The sequence below is a fragment of the Cuculus canorus genome, chromosome 1, assembly GCF_017976375.1.
Source record: "Cuculus canorus isolate bCucCan1 chromosome 1, bCucCan1.pri, whole genome shotgun sequence".
Taxonomy (NCBI): domain Eukaryota; kingdom Metazoa; phylum Chordata; class Aves; order Cuculiformes; family Cuculidae; genus Cuculus; species Cuculus canorus.
The window spans coordinates 143207413-143226401 of record NC_071401.1 but is presented as its reverse complement, the minus strand read 5'-3'; the positions used below and the strand labels follow the sequence as shown (position 1 = coordinate 143226401).

Genomic DNA, 18989 nt, shown 5'->3' with positions numbered 1-18989 from the left:
AGTGCTGCAGAAGCACAAATGGTTGCTTCTTTATAGGCATCAGATACATATTTTTAGGTTATTACGTGTAAGTTCTTGCCTGCTGTATTAAACTTTTCTGTGCTGCTTCACCATAACATACAGGAAAATCCATTAATGTATCAGACTTCCTCATATGATGTGAACAGCCAACTGCAGTCTTCTGCTGCAATCCAGTACTGATACCACCAGGCGGCCTACGTAGGTTCTAGTCTCCTTTTCTTCAAGCCTTGGCTTCTTCCGCGGGGGCTGCATTCTGCCAAACAGGGAGAAATGGAAGTTTCTTAAAGCTTTTTTCTACTTCTAGAAGTGCTCCTCGATTCTTTTTTTAGCTCTTCCTTGACAGGAGAGTTGGATTGAAAAAAAACCCAGAGGGTTCTCCTAACCCACTATCGCAGCATCCAAAGCCAGGTCCAAGAAAAGAAGGATGTTTCTCCCACTCCAATTCACTAATCTAACAGCCAAGAGCCACTGTTAAAACAGAACCTGGTCATTTTTTGGTAGCACGTACCTGGGGCCTGCTGGTTGGCACAGCCACTGTTGCTCATGATGGTGGCAGACGGCTGCAGTTGTGCAAGTCTCGCAGCAGCTTTGTGATGATTCATTCTGTGAGGCGTCCTGTTACGAGTAATCATTTGATGATGTCCACAGGGCGTTTCAGATGTCTGGCATCCAGCTGATGCATCTGCCATTTTGTGACCCATCATCTTCAGATCCATGGTCTCCAAGGAAATGTCCCAAAGTTCAGGATCATCTAGAATGAATGAAAAAGTGATAAAACCAAAGATGACAGGCTTGTACCACAGGAATCACAGTAACTTCAGGACCAGGCACTGTGGTGTAAGTGGGACCCAAACAGCCACAGTTATGTGCAGACATCCCCTCTGCCCCACAAATGTTGCTTTTCTGTGCAATATCAGTAGAGGAAAGAGGTTTACTGAGCACATACGACAACTCTCTGCTGAAAAGCACAGTGTGCAACCCCTCATAGAGATGGACATCATTTCCCTGCTACTCAAGCAAGATCTCTATTGCAAAAATCAGACTTATGCTTTTATTAATCCAGCCTCTTCAGAACTTTGCTCTGAAGAGACGATTTAAAAGCTAATTTTTTAACACACTCATCCTGTTTCGTCTGACCTGCAAAGAACTCCTCTTCTATTGCCAGGTCCTGTTGTGCTGCTTCTGGAGTGCTGTGCTTTCCAGGAGGATCGGATGTTGCTGGATGGAGGTAACAGAAGAAGAGATGAATATTAGAAATACAGAAGAACCCTTTTGCTGCGTATTAACAGAGCATGAGTCTGATGTGAGAAGCAGCAGTGGCCACCACGTATCCTCTTTTACCTAGAGCAGGTTAGAATTTGGTAGCAGGATGCAGAATGGTGAGGTTGCATACATTGTTGATGGATGAGAAGAACAACTGCACTACTTTAAACTGTTTTTTAGCCTCTGTACACCATCCCCAAGTTCCTGTTTACCACACAGCTGTCCAGACTTTCCCATTAAAAACGAGCAACGTATTAGTAGCTACTGCAATATCTGTTTGCCGGCAGCCACGTCAGTGAAGTGCTGCAGTCTTGGCTCGGATGCAGCGTGTTCATGGCACTGACAACAGCCGCTGCGCTGCACGAAGCTTTAGGGCAATTGGGAAGTTGCAGTTCTCAGGACGCAGTTCTAGAGCTAACATTCCTGCCATCTTAAGAAGAGCAAGGGGAACAATCCTTGTGCCTCTGGTCTCATAGGTGTTTTGATAGTACAGCACAAAACCAAATTAAACTAGTCAGGCTCCTGTACTGAGGGTAACACGTGCTGGCCAGTGGCCACGGTTAAATCTGTCAGTTTGCCATGCCAGGTCTTACCCTGTTTGCCGTTAGGAGTGACAACTGGAACCTGATGCTTTTTTTCCATCTGCTCCCGGAACTGTTGCTGCAGCTGCTTTTGTCGCAATTTCCGCTGGTAAGTAGCATCACACTCAATAGCCAAGGAGTCTGGATTTCTACCCCGTCCCCCCAGGTAAGCACAGAGTTAAACAGGATTTCAGCAATCACATTTTAAGAAGGAAAAAAAATGCATAAAGAAATAACAGGAAGGAAAATCCACTAAACTCGCATTTTAAGGTATCTTCCCAATTGGGCTGTCCATGTGTGTTAAAAGGTACAGTAACTTCTAATATAGCTTAAAAAATAAATTTATAATATAAATAAATTTATAACAGCATATATATTTATAAATTTATAATAGCAGTCTCACCTGGAACTGTTTGGCTCTTTCTGATCTACCATCGCTACAGCAGCTTCTGTCCGACCAGGCTTACAAGTAGATGCTACCTCACAATGTTGTCTTCCTCCTGCGCTCTGCCTTTCCAAACAGCTGTTGTATCTTGCTTTCTCTATTTCAGGCTCGTAGTCCTCTCTCTTTGCTTTGACCAAATCTAACTCGGGGGGTGTCTAGTAAAGGAGAAAATAGGAAAACATAAAGAGAAATTTCCTTCATCGAGTTGATAAAGTATGCACAGGCTTTTTCTATCCAATACTGCTGAAAAATCTGGTTTGTTTAAGTGGAATAGTAAGTTAGAAAACTGAAGTGCATTTTCAATACAAAGTCACTCAGTTAGAAAATCACTGGATTCCTGTGACTGTGTTAGCTTAATCGTTTGGTGCTTCAGGGCAGGCAGCCCATGTCTCCCCACACCCTGCTTTCTGCAAACGATAACAGTTGCAGAAGATCAAGAAGATCAATGCAGCATTCTACAGCTTCTCAGAGGGTCTTACGAGTCCATTGCTGAGCCTGTTACTTCTGCCAGTTCCCTTTTCACACCGGCATGAAAGCATGGCAGACCTTTACTCAGCTCTGCAATGACCAGGTCACTGAGGAAGGCACACCACTCCTGTTTTATTAAAGACTGAAGGGTTTGGCTGCATGGTTTTACAAAGTTATGGCAATGCCACTAACAGACGATCACCCTGGCAAAGCAGAGGTCTGTGTCATCTTTACTTGGCAAGGTGTCACTTCGGATCTGCTCCTAGGGGCTAAGTTAGCTAGACAGAACCGCCTCATGGCTGCAGGCTGACTACCAGAGTTTGGTAAATCCTACTGTGATGAAGGCAACTTTCCTATGAAACGCCACGGATCAGCAGTTGTAAAAGGGTCACTTTTTCCTCAAGGAGGAAGGTAAGTTATCGCCTGGAAGCCTAGTGCCCCCAGCTGGTGCACATCAGGAGCTAACAAGATCAATGTGACTGCTGAGGTGCAACCTCAGGCAACTTTAATACTAGGAAGATGGCTGTGTTACATCACCGCATACTTATAAAGAACAGGGCTAAAGTTTGGTTGTCACTGATGATTCTTGTCTCTCTCTCTCTGGACCAAAGACCTCCACAAGAGGCATTTCTCCACTGTGCTGGTTATCTCAGAAGGTTAACTGTTTGACCTGGTGCTTCACAGAGTAAAAGTAACCGCAGCTCTTCCCTTGCAAACTGAAACCTAAGGAGGTAAGGAGTCTGAAAAGCAATGCGAGATGTAATGTAACTTCTTACTGTACAGTAAGGATAAAAAACATATTATGGCAAGGAGAGTAAGTTGAGTTGTACAAGCTGATTCTTCATACATACAAGAGCCACAGTTTGCTAGTAGTATCAAGTATTTAAAAGGAATAAACTGGAGTGTAGAACTTCCTGATGTTATTCCTCATCCTCAAGCAGCCAAGTCCAGTGCATCCTGCTCTCATAATTCAGTTGCAAAATCCAGGTACCAAAATGTTTTTCAAGTCAAGGGAGACCATTTGTACAATTCTCATGCAGCAGAACAAAACAGTGCTACCAGTTTTGCTTTTCTGTAGCAAAGCTACAAAGTGACTGGCAACAGACAAAACGTTGTTGTGGGTCCAGTCTAAACATATTGGTTCGCTCTTTGTACCATAGACGCATCCAGCACTTTTCAGGGTTCTTTTAGGAAGGATCCAATTTGGTTAACTGGATGTTGAAACCACCTTCAGAATTACCTTTGCTTGAGACCTCATTAGAGAAACAGTTAGATAATAACTAATTGTTAACTATTCCAACAATAACAATGAACGCTGAGGGGTGAAATACAGGCGGACTGTAAATTTTGTTACAAGTACCATGCTGAGTTTACTTTTTATCCAGCTGTGACACACATTAGGGCCTGGTAGAGTTTGAATACTGGTTAGGAGAAGGACAAAGTAACTAGCAATGCATAGATTGACATTGCTGCTGTATGGATTTTGCTTAAAATGACATTAAAGTTCCAGTTACAACAAGCAGCTTTGGTACATGACCCACCTGGTATTGTTTCCTATGATATCCTGGGCTAGGCATATTAAAAACATCATTCAAAGGAGGAAGTCTTTCTTATGGAAAAGCTTCCCATTTTCTGCCAAAGACCCCCCGAAGCCTAAAGAACGCTCCTTTTTCCCACTGCCCACATATAGGCTGTCAGCTTGAGAGGCTTCATGACTAAATGAAGTAGTCCCCATTTTGCAGGAATGCACAGAGGAGCTGCACTTGCTTTAGGGTAGGTTACACAGGTGACGGATGTACTGTCTGGCTACTCTTCTACCCTGCCTGCAGCCTTGGGCTTTATGCCTTATTACAGAATTTGGCAACTGTGTCACTGTATGCACTTCTCTCTCACCTCTTTTTTTTTTTTAAGTCATTCCCCAAAAAAGTCCAGTAATAACAAGAATATGCCAAGTGAGTTTGTTTTTTAAAATTCGTAATTGTAAACTAGATCATGCTACCACTGACAACAAGAACAGAGATCTGTGCTGGCTTGTGCCTTACACAGGACAAAAGTACACAGTAAAGAACACGCACACTGCCTTGACAGACTCCATTCTCCTCAGGACTTCCATTTCACCTACGTGATGAATATACAATGACACTGCTATCATTGTTGATACATATTTAAAGCAGAAGTGGTTAGATGAGAGCAATGAACTGAGTTGCTACAACTGACAAGGCTTAAACAGCGTTAAGAACTGCAGCGCATGGGCAAAATGGCACTAGATCGAACAGGTTTGAACAGTTCAGTGTCTTCTATGGTAACATTTAACCTAATATGAACACAGATGTATGCATTACTGCCATGAATTACTGAATAGAGACTTGGACAACGTGGCCACAAATGTCACGTAAGAGCTTGAGTAGACTACTGTTTCTTCACCAGAGGAACCCCATCTACTGCAAATAGTCAAAATTTAGACTAGTTGTGGTAAAACATCAAGGAAGAACTCTCTGACAAACAGTTCACAGAAATGAGCAGGAAAAGGCTATTGGTCTTGTAGCTGGAAATGTTCACAGATGAGATGCATTGAAATCATTATTTTTAACCTTTTTAATACGAAGGACCAGGAGCAGCAGACATCTAGCAGTCCCTGCTCTAACAGCCCATGTACTGCACCTGACGTGGAAGCTTATTCACGGCTCGTAGGTAGTCTTTGTCAAGGATGCAGTTCCCAAGAGCATTCCCAAAGCACCTAAGAAACAAAGAGAGCTCACTGTGATGGAAAATAACAAAACTCACTTAGTTTCTTAAAATGTACGAGTATTTATCTTCACTTACTTGAGTGCCCTCTTCAGTCCATCCGTTACTGCCTCCTTTCTTGCCTTTTCCAGGGACAAGGCCTTAGACTTTAGGCCTTCACTGACTCCATACCCCACATCTTCATGGTATGACCCATCCTGCAGTAAAATTTAAAAAATAGTAAGTATAAGGACATGTCTGCACTTCTTGTCAAATGCTGTGCTTTCCTAAGCCCTTACTTGCTCTTAGATGGTTGTTCTATAGCAAGGTGAGTATTTTGGACACCACTAGGCTCTCTGGTGAGATACGGTACTCAAGAACCACAGTCCGACCTATGCATGAACTTTCCATCACAGCTTTAGTCAGAGCAACAAAAAAGTCCACTTACCTTAAGCTGAACTTTCACAAAGGCACAGACTCCTACATAGAACCTGCCATTGTTGAGGTCAACAAAATCTGGAGGAGGAAAAAGCAATATTCTAAATAATACAGAAGACATTTATTGTAGCTCTTACTTTGTCATTTGGTACAGGTTTATGAATGTCCTCATGCTTGCTGAATATTCGCAAGACACTGTACCATCTTCTAAGACATGGAGCATGACTTATAAAATACCTAAGAATGCTGACTTGTATACATGCTCTGGGCATGTTACATGATACTTACCGGTTATTAGTGGCTAGAACACTCACACCCTGCTACTACATGTGTGAATTTAGTCATATGAAAGAAGGAAGAGTTGTAAATGTTACTTCTCATTCAGCACATCAATTTTTTCAGCTGGAAGGGAAGATTTAAACCATCAACTTATAAAAACAGAAATGGAAAAGAAACTGTTGTCTGTAAAATTAATTTCTTTCCTATTGTATATTAGAAGTCTCCAATGTGTGAAATTTTGCACAAGATTTTATCCAGGACAGGCTGCCCAAAGAACCTTAACAGGTTGCAACACGACTCTCAATCCACAAGCTCTAATCTACTTTATTTTACGCCAAAGGCAATGCTATATAATATACATAGGGCACCCTAGTTAGCAGTCTTGCAAGTCTGATAGTAACATGACACATGTCTGAAACGAAAGGCTTTGAAGTTCAAGTAACTCTACTCTGGGTTCTTCTGTACTCATCTGGTCTATTTGTTTGTTTTGTAAACCTACCAAGGTGCAAGCCCTTTTTTCTACCCAGGAATTTAAAACCAAACATAACACAATCCTCTGTCTCTGAATTGCTAAGGAATGACTTGTTATGACATTATTTGAAAAATATAGAAGTTTGAAGGATGTCAGTCCTTTCTTGACTGAATGGGGAGGTGGGTGGAAGTGCTACAGAATAGATGGGAACCAATGCAGTAACTTGTTTTATGTCTAGAATCTACCACTTTGAGGTAAGAAAAGGTTTCTGAAGGCAGGGAGGAAGGAAGGAGGTACATTTATAGAGCTTCATTGAGCTACTTCAGCAGCCAGTCTTCCGTTTAAGCTTAGCAGTCTGCAAACAAGGACAATACTCCTCTGGGAAACAGTACTTCAGTAGTACTATTTAGTACTATTAAGATGAAAGAAGCATAAGCTTTAAGATCACCTGAATACCATTGTCTAGAAGAAGAATTTTCTCAAAGAAAAAAAAAATCTCAGAACTATGTACTGGCTAGCAGAAAAGGATGGGCCCCTGAAGATTAGGAGAACATTAACTGAGAATATTAACTTGTTAGAATATAAAAATTACAGGTGAGTATGACAGTTGGCTCAGGAATGCTGGGTGTTAAATAGTTTAATTGTAATTACTCTTGACTGTAGTCACTGAGTGTTCCCACAGAGATCAGAAACCTTGATTAGAATAGCTGAAGAATAATCATAAACACACCTAGAATAATGACTATGACACATTCCAGTGCAAGATCTAAAAAGAAGATGCAAGATATATTATTATTTAATTTCTCTCTTACCAACTGCTAAGACACCTGCAAATTCCACGTGCCTCTCCCCAAGTTCTTTGAAGTAATCAAGTTCTAGAATGGAGGTCCTTATCTGAGAGACATTTCCTTCAGGGCCTCACAGTGAAACAAGCAGAAAGACTTTTTTTTTTATACTTGAGAGACACTTACCAACATTTTGCTGAGTGACTGAATGAGCCCAGCCATTGAAGCCAAACATCTCATTGGCCAGACTGATTACCTTGTGACCCTCAATGTAACAGACCTGAAAAGAGAAGCGTATGTACAATAAATACATACATAAATACAAGCACACGCACATACATATAGCCATGCTTTATTTCAGAGAGGGATCACACACACCATCTTATGCTGAAGAAACCCAGCTAAGTTCGAGGTTCAGATAATGTGAATAAAAGGATGATGGTGAAGGTTTAGGTTCCTCTTCCAGCAACTGTGATGGGGGTTAATATGACAACAAATATGATTTAATCAAGAGGTGGCACAGCTAGTGGGCACTAAAGGGTATAAAATGCAGCCAATGTTAAATAATGATTTTTATATTCCATTTCTGGGAAAAATAAGAAAAATGCCTCAATGTTCCACAAACACATAAATGTTTCCTTGTCCTGGATGAAACACTGAAAAGTTAAGCATTTTTTTTAGTCGTAAAAGGAACCTAAGGCTCAGTGAAAGTCAGAATTTATGCTATGCAGGCTTTGCTTTCATACCTGCACATTAAACTACTAATAGGAAATTAACTTCAAACAAATCAGGATTATTGTAACTTTTTTTGCCCTAGCTTTCCTAGAAAAAACAGTGAGTTGAAACATCCACGCCTATTTGTTCATACCTTTTGTCCTCCTCCAGCTTGCCGACTGCTGATATATTCTGGACCCAGTCTCTGACGAAGAGCATGCTGGATAGCTTGATATTCACTTGCTGTGTATTGATACTTGATAAAAACAAGATAAGAAAAATCTTCTCACTCTCTCTATTTTAGCTCTCCCTCTTCTCCTAATATCACTTCTTTATCTCATTTTTCCATGTACGGTCCTTCCTAGAGGTGTACGATCTGTTTATAGAATCAGGATGGAACAGACAAGGAAAGCCCTCGGGGTGTGTGTGTGTTACATTTCTGCATTGTACTTTTTTTTCCTCTTACTCTTGAAATACATGTATACAAGCATTAATCATTGAGCTGTAGCAATCCTTTTTCATTTCTCACAACTATATTAGAAGAGCTAAGATGAGCCAGGCCTATTAGTATTCTACTGAAATCTTAATGCAGTCATAATCTTAGTGAAGGTTGCCAGGAATGCACATACAAGCTTATATTTCACCTCTCAAAAATAAAATGTAGTAAGTATCTCTGTGGCCAACAAAAAAAGTGCATTTAAAAACTCCAACACAACCAAAGCCTGAATTTATTCTACCACCGTATGCCATCAGGGCAAGGAGGACAGCAGCTCAAGCAAGCAATCAAAATAGGAGTTTCTTGGAGAGTGTTCAGCAAAGTTCCCTCATGCAAGGAAGATCCTTTGCATAACTTCAGCATCACCATTATTGGATAACACCAGCATCACTAGAAGCTTAAAGCATTGCAACTTTTGTTCCTTGCCTTAGCAGAAATACTATTTACAACCTGTTAAGGTTAGGGAAGCCTAAATGCATATTTAAGGATTCTAGCACTAAAAACCTTGTGTTGGTGTGCTCTGATGTGGGTGAGAACAGAGGTTTCACACCTAAGTCATAAGTATCGTGCGTGTATGTATGTATTAGCTGCTCAATTATTCAGCAGAACAGATAATTCATAGAATCAAAGAATCATTTGGTTGGAAAAGACCTTTGAGATCGAATCCAACTGTACCTGTCCACTACTAAATCATATCCTAGAGCACTTCACCTACCCGTCTATCTTCAGGGACTCAACCACATCGCTGGGCAGCCTCTTCCAGTGCCTGATAACCCTTTCAGTGAAGAAACTTTTCCCAATATCCAATCTAAACTTCCTCTGGTGCAACTAGTTTGACAAAGGGCGTGCCATGTAAGTTCCGATGCCTGCAAAACCTCTCTAGTTTGTATTTGGTTCTACTTAAATGAATAATTTTGTCTCTTTCTGACACTAAAATGCAAGCCTGTAACCACAAGGCATGAAGAAAAAGTGAGAATGTACATGTAAATGCCTAATCTGTTCAGTACGGATACAGTTTTCTTTTTCCTAAATTATTTGACTTTTTTTTTTCAAATTATTTTTTAACAGCTGAAAGTAGTTGACTTTTCTGAACCACTACTGAGATTGTGTGTAAGCATGATCCAGGCCATCTGGAAATGACAGAATAAAATGAGCCCCATTTTTAAGGAACAAAATTAAAAATATTTGTGAATAATGCAGAGTAATTTACAATAATTCTTTAATTAATTAATAATAATTTAAAATAATTAAAATAACTTGAGGTGTGCCAAGGCTATCATGGAGGAAAATGTAATGTACAATTAGGTATAGCATAGTGAGGGTAACGGATGCGACTCCATCCTTACTGCATCCAACTTTAAAATGAGTAAATATGCAGAGCAGATTTCCAGAAGGACAAGCGTTAAAATTCTATTCCTCTCTCAGGCAAAAGGAACTGACCTGTCCGAAGCAAGCAGCCGAATTGCTAGTGCTGGAACTATTGTTGCTGATGTGGCTTTCACTGTCTCTCCCTTGACTTTCAGGCATCCCTAAAGATAAGAGGAAATATAAACAGTTGAAGACAACAGAACTAAGAGTCTGTAACAAGACATGACAAAAAGCTGTTCAACTCCATCACACAGTAACAATATTCTGTAATAGATGCGTGGACAATACTATAATATTATACTTCTCACTCCATGAAATTGCTGCAGCCCCAACTGGAAATTTGGTTTCTGATGTTGTTTCAGAACAGTCAAAACTTTTCTTCTTAAACATGTTATACCACACAGGCAAAAATGGCGAGTTTCAAGCAGAGGCACTGTTCTAGTCTTCCACCCAGAACTGAATTACATGACAACAGTGAAACAATTATTTTATTTAAAGAAGAAATAAATTATTATTGCTAGTAAAAATAAAAAGTATAAATTCATTATGCAGCATCTGGATCCTGCATAAGATCAGAGAATAGAATAAATAAATGAATAATATCTCGAGCCCTTATTCTAAATATCACACTGGTAACGAGTGTTTGGGTTTTTTTTCTTTCAGGTAAATGTGAATGCATTGTACCATTCTAGGTAAGGAAAAGCAAAATAATTCCTTCTCTCAGATTCTTCAGCACTGTCTTCCCAGATCACTTTCAATATCATTAATATTTAAAACTCTGAGACAACTTTCTAAAATTTTACTTCTCTACACCCTGATTTGTCAAGTCTTTATTTGAAATCATTGCTTTGACCGTAATCACACTGTCTTGTGTTACAACGGTGTCATATAAAATATATAAAGTTTAAAAAGATACAAAACCTGCAAGAATTTTAAGAAGCGGTACGGATAATTCAGTAGATGGCAGCCTATTCCAAGCCAGTATCCAACAAGGGTGCAGCATTGTGTTACCACTCCACTCTAAGAGCTTCTACAAGGGTCGTGCAAATGAGCTTCAGCAGCACTTCTACGTATGCCCACAGAGGCAATCGTTCATTGTATTTGCACAAATGCTGAGTACAACTGGCAGTCTATTACTAAGACTTCTGTGTGCAAGACAAATACAAGACAAGACAATATACAGACAGCCAGAGATGTCAAAACAGATTGAGAAAGTCTAAACTCCCCAGTAGATCGTCAGTCAGAACTTGGCTAGTATTGTTGTTCAACTGTACTCCAGGTTCAGCAAATTTTATAAGTAATTGTTTTTCTAGTCTCTAAACAAGGAAGCCAAAGTTTACTGACCTCCTGGCAAATAACTTCCCAGAAAGAGGATGCCAGTTGTTTTGTTGTCAAATGAGCATGGGTAATCATATCAAGTGGATATAGCCAATTATGGTTGGCTATAATTATTTACCTCCAGTCCAAAAATTGCACGATTGTACAGTGTTTATATATTTGAACATGTTTCAATCAAAAGTGGTAAATACATTTGGTTTTGGGAGAGAACATACAAAAATTAATATTACCAGGAGATACACTTGGGACATAAACAGGCAAAACACCTATTGAATCGTAAGGGAGACAACTAGAGAGAAAAAATAGGATCTGTGGTGAGTGCCAGAGGCAACTAAAGTTTGAACAATACTACAATTTTTTCCCCCCACTCTAATCAGCCTAAATCAGATCTTAATCATTATAAAGCCTCTGGGGAAAAAACAATGCAGAAATGTCTGCATTTGCCTGCACAGCCCTGTTCCCAGTTTGCCACAAATCTTTATGTACAACAGGTGGGTGGCATTTTGAAGTAAAATTGCTTTAACTGAAACCAGTATCAAGTCCTTTAAGTTTTTATATGGTGTGCACCCTTGCCAATCTAAATTCTCTAAAGAGATACACCCCTAATGAAGCTCTAAATAAGATGTGGGAATTGAGTTTGAATGAGAACAAAGGAAAGAAATCTGCTGGAACAGATTCACATCTTATAGTTTTAATCCAATAGATCGGTTGCCGATAGAGAATATTAGCAATAGACTTCCTTGTAATAAACAGTCTGAAAATGTCAGCATTTTGTATTCAAATTATGTATTCCTCTACAGCTTGGGTGAAGGAGATAGATGACACCAGTTCAGTTCCAGGCTTTGCCTGTATGAACAGTTTGCTTCGGCCCCTGAGCCTGGTTTAAACCAAACATTATACTGGAACAACGTGGTGGTGGTTTTTTCTATCCCAATGAAGTGCAGCACAGCAAAACCCTGTTTCTCAAAGCAATTGTCAGAGAAATTGTTCTGTCAGAGTGACACAACTTCAATTCCAAAATTGAAATAGAGTAGGAGTTAGGAAGAGAGAAAAGTTAATTCTACAAATGGAGTTATAAATCTACCTCAACACCAGCGCCAGGAGCTAGGGAAGGCAAGGCGCTTCCATTGCTCAGTAGAATATTGTTTCCTCACCCCCCCCTACTCCCCACAACACATTAACTCGCATGAAACATTAATACTGAAGTAGATAATAAGCTATTGACTAGAGTACAAAAGAGCCTCAACCACCCCCAGGGCCAGAACAGTGCTAGGAAACTGCTTGACTCATAAACCAGTGTTAAAAAAGCTGTACTTTCAAACCATGTTTAAACACTGAAAATTCAAATATACTTGTTCTGCATGCAGGATGATAAAAGCAGTTTATCATCAGCTTTAAGACACCTAGGAATTATAATTTATTTTCTCTGTGACACATTACGCATTATTTACAGGGAGTTATGATCAGTTTAGCTGGTCATGTTCTCAAAGTTTTCTCATCACTGAGAAAAACACACACAAGACTAGAGGACTTACACGGAGCTCCAGAACAGCTAGAATAGACAAAGAATCTTAACAGCTTTTACTACTGTTATATTTTGACCTTGTGTTTTAAACAAGGTCAACAATACAAAAGCTTAAAATTTGAAGAAATGAGGCACACAATCAGAAAAAATGGCTGGTTTGGGAAACTGGACATGGAATACTAATTTTCTATGATGCTGTAGAAGTAGGTACTTATTTGTATGGTCGTAGTGATCTGAGAAGCTGCTGAGAAAAATCTGGGTGTACACAAACTCCCAAGCAGGGAATAAAGCAGTCTACTAGAACAGATAATCCTGAATTTAATCTGTTCCAAGTAAAACTACTACTGTTGGTTATCGCAGCAACACCTTCAACATGCATAATAGAATGCACTTTTCTAAACGAACACATCCTCAGACACCTATCCATTACTCCAAAAAGATATTTTAGTCCTAAGTCACCTATTCCTATTCTCCTGCCAGTTCCCCTCTGTCTTGACAACCAAGGTTTTTTGAAGCCTGCAGTGTGCCTTAGTCCTGTTCTAGAAGTGTCAGTTCCCGGTTCTCTTCACACGTAAGGCAGAAGCAAGCAGCTTTGCATCACTTTGAAATAGTCTGCATACCATGAATTGTGTAGGTACCACAACTTGGGAAACCCTCAGCTAGAACACATCTGTTACAAGAAAATAATTGTAGCATCACACAATCTATAAGATACGACTTAAACATAACGTGTGCTTTCAGAGAGCTTTTTATTCAGCCTCATCCTTCTCCACACAAGTGTTTCCTTCACAGCAGCGCTTTAGTTTGCCGAGAAAAAAAATCTTTAACATTCTTTCAATAAATACAATTCTGCTGCACCTACCAAGAGCAAACAGCTATGCATGAAGCAACGAGTGATTCAGCAAACACTAAAGATAATACCACATTTTTCACCTAAGGTTCATATTGCTCGAACACAAAAAATACAAGAAGTTAAAAAATTGTCTATTTCTGTGGACTATTCTCTCCTCTGGGAACTCCAGACTCTAAGTTGATTAACCTGTTATGCAAAGGCTGCTTTATCCAACACTGGGCTTAGGCGTACATCTTTTAAGCATAAGATGTTCCTAATGAAGACAGGCCTGTGCGATACCACAGTTTAAAGAGAGTAGAAAACAGATTACGAAATTGCTGTGGGAAAACTGCACACAATATAACTCTTCAGTTTTGAATTCTGATAGTATCTCTAGGCAAACAACCTTGACGGCTGGAGAAAAGTGAGGTAATGTTCTATTAACTTCAACAGGAGAAAAAGGTATTCAGTGTTTTACACCTTAACGATGAAATGCACAGGGTGGTCATGAGACTGGATGTCCATTGCAGATTAAAAGTAGTCTCTGATGCCAATACCACATTGATGCATCTCATTGGTATTGATTCAGGCCACATTCTGAAGTAAAACTACCCCAGCAAGAGAATAAAAAGGTACAGTGTGGAAAGTTACTATCTGCAGTAGTTTAAACGTATTTACTTTCGCTATACCAATTTACTCTCAGTTAAGGCACACTTCACAGAATCACTGAGGTTGGAAAAGACCTTTAAGATCAAGTTCAACCGTCAGCCCAACACTACTGTGTCTACTAAGCCACATCATGAAGTGTCACAACTGCAAGCTTTTTGAACACCTCCAGGGATAGTCACTCCACCACTTTCCTGGGCAGCCTGCTCCGATGCTTAATTATTCTTTCAGTAAAGAATTTTATCCCGGTATCCAACCTAAACCTCCCCTGCTGCAACCTGAGGGCATTCCCTCTTGTCATACCACTTGTTATTCGGAAGAAGAGACCAGCACCTGTCTCCCTACAACCTTCTTTCAGGCAGCTGTAGAAAATGATAAGGCCTCCCCTCAGCCTCCTTTTCTCTAGACTAAACAATCCCAGTTCCCTCAGCTGCTCCTCATAAGACTTGCTCCAGACCCGTCACCAGCTTTGTTGCCCTTCTTTGGACATGCTCCAGCACCCCAATATCCTTCTTACACTGAGCAACCTGAAATGGAACACAATATTCGAGATGCAGCCTCACTTCAAACAGTCCCACTTATTTCAGTGGAATCTATGTGCCTCCAAAAGCAAAATTTAACCCTTGGATTTGGCAGGCAGTACTGTGTTTATTTTCAGTATGTCTATGACGATGATGATCATACCCATCCTGCACAAACCAGACAACACTAATTCTGGTTACACTTGTTATTGGCTAATGTTTTAATGAACGCAGTGTAAAACTCTTATGTTCCTTATCTTTACACAAGCTTAGCAGAATAAGATAGTGCATTTGTGGGAGAGCATTTCTATTTAGAATGTTAGAATACATTCAACATCTGAGATGAAACCTATCAGGTCAGTTCCTGCATTTTTTGAACACAGGATGAAGAACTCATCTCCTTACTCATTATGCTGACTTTTCTGTCATAACAGCCTTTATATGCTTGTCATGAATCCATCGGACATCACTGTATCTGCTGAATAGGATCTTACTTCCCCAGCAATTACAAATCTAATTCCAGTTCAAATGGGACAGTTTAGCACACGTGGTGCTACGTTTTATGTTACACGTTTTTCCAATTTTGCTGGTTACTGCTCCAGAAGTGTTCCTTAATAGCAGTGTTATGTGACGATTACTTCTGTCATGCACGATTTCGTTCACCCTTTTATAATTCAGCACCCATTGTCACATGTGCCTTACAAAGGGTCCACAAAGTTTCATTAGCTAAAAATGTATCAATAGCACCTTATAAAACAGATCATTTCAAACAACTGTAAATTTGAAGTACATTTCCTTTCTAAGAATATAAATTCCACTTTATTTCTCACATGATTTAATTTCTTTGCATTAATCCTCAATTCTGTATAGAAAATGTTTCATTAAAGGGATTAACTTGTATTCCTTCACAATCTTTCAATGATATTATTGAAAAAAATAACAATAATCCCTGTAACAACAAGCAATGAGCTAGATTTACAGTAAGAAGTGCTCCATATTATTGCTCCAAGGGGTAGAACTGAAGGAAAAGAGAAACAACTTGTTCAGCATACAAGCTCTTTTCCAGGTGTGCAACAGTAACACCTCATGGTTACAAAACCAAAAAGTGCACAATCCATTCTTGAACAACCAGTTTCACATTTATGAAGACAGACTAAAAGAAAAGATCTTGTTCTGGAGACCAGACCTGGCAGAAATATTACTCAAATACTGTAAATTATTTATGCGGGTACGCCTTTATAAAAGCCTGTCAGATTGATTTATAACCACATCATTTATGTATAAGCCACTTCAGCAGTTGCAAAGAAAAGAGAGCTGGCTTTTTAACTCAAGAGTAATCATTTGGGACTTAAACGGAAAAGCAGCACATCCAGTTATAACTGTAGAAAGCCTGTAGTTTTGCCAAATGTAATTACTTGACAAGGACTCAATCCAGGCTGGAACCAAAAACCTCTGAACTCTGTGAAAGCCGAGGGAGATCCGTCAGACTGCAGATCATAAAAAACATTGGGATTATAGGCATCAATGACACTTGTGGCAGCAGGACCACGTTAGGCTGACACACTAATTAAGTTACCACAAAAAATCTAAAGCTGTGATCTCTCTGTTTTTCTGGTTTTTTTCGAGGTTGACACTATTTATTTTTAAATGGAAAATAATTTTCATTTGAAATTGACAAAATACTTCAGGCCTGGGCAAGCCTATACCTACATTATAAGGAGTGCAGGGGTAGGACAAGGGGTAAGGGTTTTAAGCAGAAAGAGGGGAGATTTAGATTAGACATTAGGAGGAATTTTTTTCCTCTGTGGGTGGCGAGGCACTGGAACAGGTTGCCCGGGGAAGCTATGGATGCCCCGTCCCTGGAGGTGTTCAAGGCCAGGCTGGATGTGGCCTTAGGCAGCCTGATCTAGTGGAAGGTTTCCCTGCCCATGGCACGGGCGGTGGAACTGGATGATCTTTAAGGTCCCTTCCAACCCAAACTATTCTATGATTCTATTTTCAGCCTTCTGCTTTCTTAGACAGCAATGTAAAGTATCACTTTTCTGGGATACTTGAGGCTTGACAGAAGGATTTGTATATTATCATGTGCACATACCTGTAGTATATTACCCTTCAGAAATTAATTTAAAATTAATTCTGTGCTTCTACAGTTGAAAAGGAAGTTCAGGTTATTGGGACCTCAGCTATAATTGTGAGGGGTCTGAATTACCGTGTTTATTGCAACAAGACATTAATTTAAATAGTGAAAAATTATATGTCAATAACTGTGTTATTCCTTGTGTAGTATTATAGATCTATCCAACTTACTATAACCTCTCATTTTAGTGTCCCCTGGGAATAATGGCTAAGGAAGTTAATGTTAATTTTGGCTACTAATCGCAAAAAATAAAAAAAACCCATTAAACCAGAAAGATCCCTGAGCAGGTCATTTGCTCCATCTGCCAGGATGAAGGCAAGGCTCATTTACTGCAGACTGGAAGTCTTCTCAAGCTGAGAGAATTGGCGTTGTTCAGAATGAAGACCCTGGGGACACCTTATAGCAGCCTTCAATGGGGCCTTCAGAAAAGACAGGGTGGAGGAGGGAGTCTTTATCAGGGAGTACAGGAATGGGATGAGGGGTAACAGTTTAATGTTGAAAGAGGGACGATTTAGATCAGATATTAGGAAGAAATTCTTCACCGTGAGAGTGGTGAAGCACTAAAACAGGTTCATAGAATGAAAGAATAGGTTGGGTTGGAATGGACCTTGAAGATCATCTAGTTCCAACGCCCCTGCCATGGGCAGGGACATATCCCACTAGACCAGGCTGCCCAAGGCCCCATCCAACCTGGCCTTGAACACCTCCAGGGATGGGGCAGCCACAGCTTCCCTGGGCAACCTGTGCCAGTGCCTCACCACCCTCATGCAATGAAATTCTTCCTTATGTCTAGTTTAAATCTACCCCTCTCCAGTTTATACCTGTTCCCCCTCATCCTATCACTACAAGCCTTTGTAAACAGTCCCTCCTCAGCTTTCTTGCAGGCCCCTTTCAGGTACTGGAAGGTCACTATGAGATCTCCTCTGAGCCTTCTCTTCTCCAGGCTGAACAACTCTCTCTGCCTGCCCTCGTATGGGAGGTGCTCCAGCCCTCTGACCATCTCTGTAGCCCTCCTCTGGACCTGTTCCAACAGTTCCATATCCTTCTTATGTTGAGGATTCCAGAACTGGACACAGTATTCCAGATGAGGTCTCACAAGAGAGTAATAGAGGGGCAGAATCACCTCCCTCACCCTGCTGGCCATGCTTGTCTTGATGCAGCCCAGGATACGGTTGGGCTCCTGGGCTGTGAGCGCACATTGCCGGCTCATGTCAAGCTTTTCATCAATTAGCACCCCCATAGCCTTCTCTGCAGGGCAGCTCTCAATGACATCATCCCCCAGCCCGTATTGAAACCACAGATTGCCCTGACCCAGGTGTAGGACCTTGCACTTGGCTTTGTTGAACCTTATGAAGTTCTCACAGGCCCACTTCTCCAGCTTGTACAGGTCCCTCTGGAGGCTGCCCAGCGACGCTGTGCATGCCTCCTCCCTGGAGGTGTTCAATGCCAGGTCGGATGGGGCTTTGCGGAACCTAATCCAGTGGGAGGCGTGCCTGCCTACAGCAGGGAATTGGAACTGGATGATCCTTGATATCCCTTCCAACCCAACCCAACCCATTCTATGACTCAGAAGGGGTCGCGGGGGGTGGTAAGGAAAGGAGGAGAGAGCCTTCACGTGTTCTTCGCCTACTGGGAGCAGAGTAGCTCTCCCCTCCTCAGCCGGCCCCGCAGTACCTGCACGGAGCGGGCCTCCTACCGTTTTCCAGCCGGGGAATTCGCTGTTCCCGCCTGCGGTGGAGGCGATGAGTGGGAGGGACAGCCCGAGAACGGCCAGTACGGCGCAGGAGAGGAGCCAAACTTCCTCCGGCCGCGCGCGGGCGGCCGGGCGATGACGTAAGCGCCGGGGGCCGCCGCAGACCACGCTCCCTTCCCCCCTTTTCCCACCCAAAGGGGCGGGAGGGAACCCCGTCTCGTGA

At 41.1% G+C, this 18989-nt stretch overlaps 1 protein-coding gene across 3 annotated transcripts; it reads right to left on the bottom strand.

Moving 5' to 3' along the window:
- Window positions 1–194: 194 nt before the first annotated feature.
- RAD52 (RAD52 homolog, DNA repair protein) lies at window positions 195–18964 on the bottom strand. 3 transcript variants are annotated; one of them, XM_054056082.1, is made up of 12 exons: window positions 18748–18964; window positions 10127–10215; window positions 8345–8446; window positions 7663–7756; window positions 5951–6018; window positions 5602–5720; window positions 5440–5515; window positions 2269–2465; window positions 1878–2014; window positions 1159–1239; window positions 530–772; window positions 195–274 (listed from the first exon to the last, which is right to left on the bottom strand). In XM_054056082.1, the coding sequence occupies exons 2-12, from the start codon at window positions 10211–10213 to the stop codon at window positions 216–218; spliced, it is 1263 nt and encodes a 420-aa protein (XP_053912057.1). In that variant the 5' UTR covers window positions 10214–10215; window positions 18748–18964; the 3' UTR covers window positions 195–215. The 3 variants fall into 3 exon arrangements, with proteins under 3 accessions (XP_053912057.1, XP_053912054.1, XP_053912055.1); XM_054056079.1 differs by having other exon boundaries at window positions 18704–18963; XM_054056080.1 differs by having other exon boundaries at window positions 18770–18963.
- Between the last annotated feature and the right edge of the window lie 25 nt (window positions 18965–18989).